The 8,159-nt window shown below is 47.3% G+C and overlaps 1 protein-coding gene across 4 annotated transcripts in view; it reads left to right on the top strand.

The window, feature by feature from the left end:
* Positions 1-6,703, top strand: part of dhx57 (DEAH (Asp-Glu-Ala-Asp/His) box polypeptide 57) — a 13,979-nt gene extending 7,276 nt beyond the window's left edge. For all 4 annotated transcript variants that reach the window (XM_031823712.1, XM_031823715.1, XM_031823714.1 and 1 more), the window contains 14 exons: positions 1,669-1,723; positions 1,829-2,040; positions 2,156-2,272; positions 2,454-2,550; positions 2,697-2,870; positions 3,116-3,316; positions 3,594-3,870; positions 4,272-4,367; positions 4,636-4,719; positions 4,820-4,957; positions 5,080-5,154; positions 5,242-5,376; positions 5,494-5,694; positions 5,883-6,703. In XM_031823712.1, coding sequence (XP_031679572.1) covers positions 1,669-1,723; positions 1,829-2,040; positions 2,156-2,272; positions 2,454-2,550; positions 2,697-2,870; positions 3,116-3,316; positions 3,594-3,870; positions 4,272-4,367; positions 4,636-4,719; positions 4,820-4,957; positions 5,080-5,154; positions 5,242-5,376; positions 5,494-5,694; positions 5,883-6,026 — 2,006 coding nt within the window. In that variant the 3' untranslated portion in view covers positions 6,027-6,703. The remainder of the gene's footprint in view (positions 1-1,668; positions 1,724-1,828; positions 2,041-2,155; positions 2,273-2,453; positions 2,551-2,696; positions 2,871-3,115; positions 3,317-3,593; positions 3,871-4,271; positions 4,368-4,635; positions 4,720-4,819; positions 4,958-5,079; positions 5,155-5,241; positions 5,377-5,493; positions 5,695-5,882) is intronic.
* The last annotated feature ends 1,456 nt before the right edge of the window (positions 6,704-8,159 follow it).

Here is an 8,159-nt window from a genome sequence, read left to right as displayed (position 1 = left end):
TACTGATACACACCCTCTACCCCAGCACACACCGTCCAGGTACTGATACACACCCTCTACCCCAGCACACACCGTCCAGGTACTGATACACACCCTCCACCCCAGCACACACCGTCCGCATACCAGGTACTGATACACACCCTCTACCCCAGCACACACCGTCCACATACCAGGTACTGATACACACCCTCTACCCCAGCACACACCGTCCACATACCAGGTACTGATACACACCCCTCTACCCCAGCACACACCGTCCACATACCAGGTACTGATACACACCCTCTACCCCAGCACACACCGTCCACATACCAGGTACTGATACACACCCTCTACCCCAGCACACACCGTCCACATACCAGGTACTGATACACACCCTCTACCCCAGCACACACCGTCCACATACCAGGTACTGATACACACCCTCTACCCCAGCACACACCGTCCACATACCAGGTACTGACACACACCCTCTACCCCAGCACACACCGTCCGTCCACAGGTACGCACCCTTGTGCGGCCCCAGTGTTGAGGATCAGCGGGGTGGAGATGTTTTTACCTACCCTCACCACCTGGGGGCGGCCCGTCAGGAAGTCCAGGACCAAGTTGTACAGGGCGGGGTCGAGACCCAGGGTCTCAAGCTTGATGACGAGTTTGGAGGTTACTATGGTGTTAAATGTTGAGCTGTTGTCGATGAACAGCATTCTCACATAGGTATTCCTCTTGTCCAGATGGGTTAGGGCAGTGTGATTGCGATTGCGTCGTCTGTGGACCTATTGGGGCGGTCAGCAAATTGGAGTAGTTCTAGGGTGTCAGGTAGGGTGGAGGTGATATGGTCCTTGACTAGTCTCTCAAAGCACTTCATGATGACGGAATTGAGTGCTACGGGGCGCTAGTCATTTAGCTCAGTTTCCTTAGCTTTCTTGGGAACAGGAACAATGGTGGCCCTCTTGAAACATGTGGGAACAGCAGACTGGGATAAGGATTGATTGAATATGTCAGAAAACACACCAGCCAGCTGGTCTGCGCATGCTCTGAGGACGCGGCTGGGGATGCCGTCTGGGCCTGCAGCCTTGCGAGGGTTAACACGTTTAACTGTTTTGTTCACGTCGGCTGCAGTGAAGGAGAGTCCGCAGGTTTTGGTAGCGGTCCGTGTCAGTGGCACTGTGTTGTCCTCAAAGTTGTTTAGTTTGTCTGGGAGCAAGACATCCTGGTCCACGACGGGGCTGGTTTTCTTTTTGTAATCTGTGATTGACTGTAGACCCTGTGTCTGAGCCGTTGAATTGAGATTCTACTTTGTCTCTATACTGACGCTTAGCTTGTTTGATTGCCTTACGGAGGGAATAGCTACACTGTTTGTATTTGGTCATGTTTCCGGTCACCTTGCCCTGATTAAAACCAGTGGTTCGCACTTTCAGTTTTGAGCGAATGCTGCCATCAATCCACGGTTTCTGGTTGGGGAATGTTTTAATAGACGCTGTGGGTACAACATCGCCGATGCACTTGCTAATAAACCCTCTCACTGAATCGGCGTATTTATCAATGTTGTTCGCCGCAATGCGGAAAATATCCCAGTCCACGTCTCTTAGCGTATTTAGTGCAAGGTGTATAACAAAGTGTATAGTTAGACCAGTCAGTAGTTACGTCACGATCTCTTGTGTTTCCCAGGACGCACTTTCCCTGTCGACCAGTTTTTCCTGGAAGATGCAGTTGCCAAAACCCGGTAAATATGGCACTCCCAAACCTGAAATATTGTACCATAAACACAACAAGGTGTTGTTTCTGTTCTTCAGGTTTGTTTGACCTGTACATTCTACTCTCCTCCCAGGTATGTGATTGAGGATGGCAGTCCGTTCATGCGCTCGGGCGGGGGGAAGTCCTCATCAGGCAGTAAGGGAGGCAGAGGGGGGGCCAAAGATCCCGTGGACCAGCTGGGAGACGACATGTGGTCCTTCATGAACCTCCAGAAAAAAGACTTCATTAAAGACTCCATCCCTGACCAGCAGCTCAGCCTGCAGGAACTCACTGTCCGATACAAAGGTTTCTGATCTCCCCTCTGCTAAATACACCACACTGTCTGAAATGGAACCCTATTCCCCACGGCTACTTTGTCTGGGAGGAGAATGTTAATCAGGATGTTTTTGTTTGTTTAAAGACACCAAGAAGTCTGTCTTGAAGACCATATCTGCCATGGACCTGGATAAGATCAACATGGACCTGGTGGAGAGTGTGCTGGAGTATATTGTGGACGGGGACCATAGCTACCCTCCAGGTGAGCGAGCACTACAGACAGAATTATTACTAGGAATGACAGATGGATAGATGCACAGTAAAGGTGTAGCAATATGATTTCAATTGAGTTAACATTTGATCATGAAGTTATGCAGTACCTGTGTGTTTATACTCCTGTAACAACATTAACAACACAACCTTCCCTTTCCTGCTCTGTCCAGGTGCTGTGTTGGTATTCATGCCGGGCCTGGCTGAGATTAAGACTCTTTATGAGCAGCTCCAGTCCAACAGGATGTTCAACAACCGGAACAGAGCCAGGTACGGAAATACATGGACCACTGTACTGGATGAGATTCTGATTTGTGTGTGATTGTGATGGGTTGAGGTTTTCTACCGGTGTGTTTGTGGTACAGCTGTAGATGGGTTATGTTTGTTGTGGATATAGTTGTGTGTGTGTGTCCCAGGTGTGTGGTGTACCCGCTCCACTCGTCCCTGTCTAACGAGGAGCAACAGGCTGTGTTCAAGCGGCCACCAGAGGGCGTCACCAAGATCATCATCTCCACCAACATCGCTGAGACCTCCGTTACCATCGACGACGTGGTCTACGTGGTGGACTCAGGCAAGATGAAGGAGAAGAGGTACTATAACCTCTGACCTCTAAACCCTCTGATGTCTTTGCTCAACTGGTTTCCTTTACAGTCAAATTCTGATGAGAGCACATTGGATAAGTTCAAACTCTGTTAATTGGTACAACTCGTATATTCTCTATACTAACCTCTTGTAAGGAGGGGACCAAGTCCTTGATAACTGTGCCTGTGAGGATGCTTATAAAACACCAGATGGTATGTGAGTGTTATTTCGCTGACTCAGTCTGTCCCCTCAGTTACGACGCCTCTAAGAGCATGGAGAGCCTGGAGGAGTCGTGGGTGTCCCGTGCCAACGCCCTGCAGAGGAGAGGGCGAGCTGGCCGCGTGGCCTCAGGGGTGTGCTTCCATCTCTTCACCAGCCACTGCTTCCAACACCAACTGGCAGAGCAGCAGCTGCCAGAGATCCAGAGAGTCCCCTTGGAGCAGCTCTGCCTCAGGTAATCAGAGCAGAACAGGATTCATGTCCCCTAACTACAGCACTGTGCCTCTCGTGGCGCTCTCAACTGACCAATTAGGTGTTATTTACTCATGTACTGGGTGCTGTCTCATGTAGATCCTTATTTAACCACTGACAGTCATTCATTTGAACCTTCCCTGCATTTTCGATGTAGGAACTCATGTGTTGTCACCAATGTAAACATTTTCACTTGGAGATTTCCCAACTGCCCTCTTTCTCCAACTCCATCTGTCTTTATCCCCACTTCCACCTCTCAGGATTAAGATCCTGGATGTGTTTGCGGAGCGGCCATTGGATTCTGTGTTCTCCCGGCTCATTGAGCCCCCGGCCATGGGCAGTCTGGATGCGGCCAAGCAGCGTTTGCAGGACCTGGGGGCTCTGACGGCCGACGAGAAGCTTACCCCTCTGGGCTATCACCTGGCCTGTCTGCCTGTGGATGTCCGCATTGGCAAACTCATGCTGTTTGGTGCCATCTTTCGCTGCCTGGACCCTGCCCTCACCATCGCTGCCAGCCTGGCCTTCAAGTCCCCCTTCGTAAGCCACCTCTAACTACCATTTGTGGCTCTGAGCCTACCAATGGTCTTGGGAATGAGTAGAAATGTTAACTGAAAAGAAAGGAGCAATGTGAACTCCTGTGATTCACTCTGTGAATGTTGAAAAGGGGAAAAAAACATTTCTTTTTCACAGTCGCAAGTCTCTCTCCTGTGTCCTCACCCCTCTCCTGTGTCCTCACCCCTCTCCTGTGTCCTCACCCCTCTCCTGTGTCCTCACCCCTCTCCTGTGTCCTCACCCCTCTCCTGTGTCCTCACCCCTCTCCTGTGTCCTCACCCCTCTCCTGTGTCCTCACCCCTCTCCTGTGTTCTCACCCCTCTCCTGTGTCCTCTCCTGCTTCCTCCTTTCTTTCCTCTCCTGCGGTGTGTTCTTCCTGTGGCCAGGTGTCTCCTTGGGATAAGAGGGAGGAGGCCAATGAGAAGAAGCTGAATTATGCCCTGGCCAACAGTGACCATCTGGCCCTGCTGCAGGCATACAAGGTGCTGTGCTGTACATATTGGATAGACCTGAACCACTCCACTGTGTATCCTCTAACCATGTCATCCATATTGACATGCCGTAACACTCACTCAATACTGAAATGTTAGCTGAACCAGCTATGAAAAATTGCATTTGCCTTGAGAAACAGATGAACAGGTTCTGAGTGTTAATGCAATATGTAGAACCATCTAAAACACAGAGTAGCTATACATACGATTTGCAGTGGATATGTGACTGTCTAAGGTAATCTGTTTTGCCGTTGCGCAGGGCTGGTGTGGTGCAGCCAGAAACGGGAATCAGGCCGGGTTTCAGTACTGCAGAGAGAACTTCCTGTCTAGCCGGGGCTTACAGGTGAGATACTCTTCTGTGACATCGTCTCCTGACAGGTGGCATTATTACCATGTTTTGTACAGTACTTGCAAGAGTCTGAGATGTGCTTTTTGGTGTGCAGGAGATAGCCAGTCTGAAGAGGCAGTTTACAGAGCTGCTGTCTGATATTGGCTTCGTCAAGGAGGGACTGAAGGCTAGAGTCATTGAGAGAATGGCTGCCAAAGGGACTGATGGTATAATGGAGGCTACGGGCCGTGAGGTAGGATGTTTTATTGAGAAATATATATCTAAGAAATCTCCATTATATAAATCCTGCATTGCTATATAAAATCTGTTCATAAATCATTAAGTGAATCATTTCACCCTTTAACTCTTGGACAGGCTAACCTCAACTCTGACAACATCAGGTTGATGTCTGCCATGCTCTGTGCTGCCCTATATCCCAATGTAGTACAGGTGAGCCTTCCTCCATCCAGCATGATCAACAGCTCAGTCCTTGTATAATGTGTGTACCTGAGCTAAGCCAGTGTTTCCCTGTGCTAGGTGAGGTCTCCTCATGAGAAGTTCAAGCAGACCAGTAAAGGAGCGGTGAAGATGCAGCCCAAAGCAGACGAGTTGCGCTACATGACCAAGAATGACGGCTGTGTCCACGTACACCCCTCCTCCGTCAACTACACGGTAACACACAGCCCCACGAATAAAGTACAGAGACAACCACTACTCTTTCACAGTAACTAAACAACCACACAATAGATACCATGTTAGTTTGTGTGTGCCTGTGTGTGGTCGTTTCAGGTGCGCCACTACGACAGCCCCTACCTGGTGTACCATGAGAAGGTGAAGACGAGCCGTGTGTTCATCAGAGACTGCAGCATGGTGTCGGTGTACCCCTTGGTGCTGTTTGGGGGGGGACAGGTCAACGTGGAGCTGCAGAAGGGCGCGTTCGTCATCTCCCTGGACGACGGCTGGATCCGGTTCGCCGCAGCATCGCATCAGGTCAGCCGATTGGCTATCATTCTCAGAATGACGATTTAAGATCCTGACCTGGCTACCTGGCCCCTAGTTGTAGCCTGTTCAGTTCACGTGTTCAGGGCAGGGGGAACTGGGCCATTATAATGAGTAATAAGCTCTTTGTCAATCGGCTCTGTGTTCCTGACTGCAGTATCTTCTGTGTGTGGCTGCAGGTGGCAGAGCTGGTGAAAGAGCTGCGCTGGGAGTTGGACCAGCTCCTCGAAGATAAGATCAGAAACCCCAGCATGGACCTGTGTACTTGCCCGAGAGGCTCCCGTATCATCCACATGATCGTCAAGCTCATCACCACCCAGTAAACCACCCCGCTCCCCTCCATTACACACCCAGCACTTGTCTTTAGATGAATACTTTGCTCCACCTCCCAGTCTTACAGTACATTGGATCAAGTCTTATTGGTGGTAGCATTGCAATGATACAAGTGCTGCTGAACAAGCATACAGAAATCACTGTTGCTGTCATAGGAAGTGCAATAGATTTGGCAGAGTTGATTGTTAAATTTGAACTGAATTGCTAAAAAGGTAATTTAACTGAAATGGTAATTTGCCATTGTTTGTGTATATATATATTTTGGCCACATTTCCTGTATATATGGGAAACTCAAGTTGCTTTTTATTATAGGTTGTGCCTTTCTTGCACACAACTAAAAATAGCATTTGAGTCCATATTGGATTCCCGTACTGAAAATGGTTACACATTTATGCTTTTGTGTGTATTTAGATATAACTAATGCATGATTGACTGACATGTGAATAAAGCTCTAAGAGCTTCTGCATTGTCTTTCTGTACATTTAAATAGATAAAATGAACACGCTGATGTAAAAATCATGCCATCACTATTAAAAGGGCTCATTGAAATGTAGACAATTTGGTAAAAAGCTGCCAAAGAATTTATAAACAATGTCTCATCAGCTTCAGTGACTAACTTTAGTCTGATGAATATTACAACTGAAAATAAAACAAAATAAGTTGTGAATTTATGTAGTCCTTTTTAGTTGTTCAATTGTTTAAGCACAATCACGTTGTCTACATTGAAGTCTTCCACTACATTTTGCTGTATTAAAAGTTGACACATTTTTAAAGGCACAATGCAGTCAAACTTGATTTTCCCTGTGTTTTTATATATTTTCTCACTGAGTTTGGAAGAACCATCTAAGACTCAGCTTATTGATGGCCAAGGCTCTGACATCGCCAACCTCCGAGGCAATAGCATTGACGCCTTTTGTGCTGAATGTCAAAAAGGCGATAACTGCATCTGTAGATAGTCAACCAAACCGTTTGAGTCAGCGATCCATTTCTGTCTCCCGGACACCATCCACTGTACATGTTGCTGCTTCAGTTCCAGACCTAAAACATGCATTTAGAGAGCCTGAGAAAGACAAGTGAGGAGTCTGCTCTAAAAGGGCTGGATGGGAGTTTCACAGATGACCAGCTTATTGATTCAATTGTGAACATCATCTACCCAAATGCCGCATTCACGTGCTAGTTGGAACTAGGAAACTGAAATTTCCAACTTGCTAACTGGTTGTAGTTAGTTATGCGTGTGCCGCTTTCAACGAATCAGCAAGTCAGAGATTCCTAGTTCTCACTAGCATATGAACTCTGCATTAGATGCATAGCAAAATCAGTTGCTGCCTCAGCCCGTCTGAAGTTGAGCTTGAAGTGGTTCTCCAAGAGTTCTGAGATCGACTCTCAATCTGAATTGTGTGTGTGTGTGCTGAAGTCTATGGAGCCACATAACCAGAGGAAGTCCACTCCTGAGCCAGTCACATTCCTTTGTCAGTGGGAGAACGTCTCTGTGCTTTAAGTGGTGCTGGTGAGATCCCAGACCACTCTATAACCACCTGCTTGAGTGTGTGGTTAAGAAACTGTTGAGAAAAATGCTCCTCCAATGCCTTTCCATTCCAGAGTTAACTGAAACAATGAAGCTGCCTCTTTTAGTTAAGCTCATGAAACATGGAACTAACACTTCACATATTGCGTTTCTATATAATGCATTCGGACAGTGTTAACCCCTTGACTTCTTCCATGTTTTATGTTACAGCCTTATTCTGAAATGGATTACATTTTAAAATCCTCATCAATCTACACACAATACCACAATCTCAAAGCAAAAACTGATTTTTAAAAAATTATTGTGAAAACAGATGTCTTATTTACAAAAGTATTCAGACCCTTTGCTATGAGACTTGAAATTGAGATCAGGTGCATCCTTTTTCCATTGACCATCCTTGAGATGTTTCTACAAATTGATTGGAGTCCACCTGTGGTATATTCAATTGAATGGACATGATTTGGAAAGACGCATATCTGTCTATATTAGGTCTCACAGTTGACAGCTACGAGACAGGATTGTGTCGAGGCACATATCTAGGGAAGGACACCAAAAGAATTCTGCAGCATTGAAGGTCCCCAAGAACACACTGGCCTCC

This window comes from Oncorhynchus kisutch, linkage group LG4 (genome assembly GCF_002021735.2).
Source record: "Oncorhynchus kisutch isolate 150728-3 linkage group LG4, Okis_V2, whole genome shotgun sequence".
Taxonomy (NCBI): domain Eukaryota; kingdom Metazoa; phylum Chordata; class Actinopteri; order Salmoniformes; family Salmonidae; genus Oncorhynchus; species Oncorhynchus kisutch.
The sequence above is the reverse complement of the archived record's forward strand: the minus strand, read 5'-3'. Positions and strand labels throughout refer to the sequence as shown.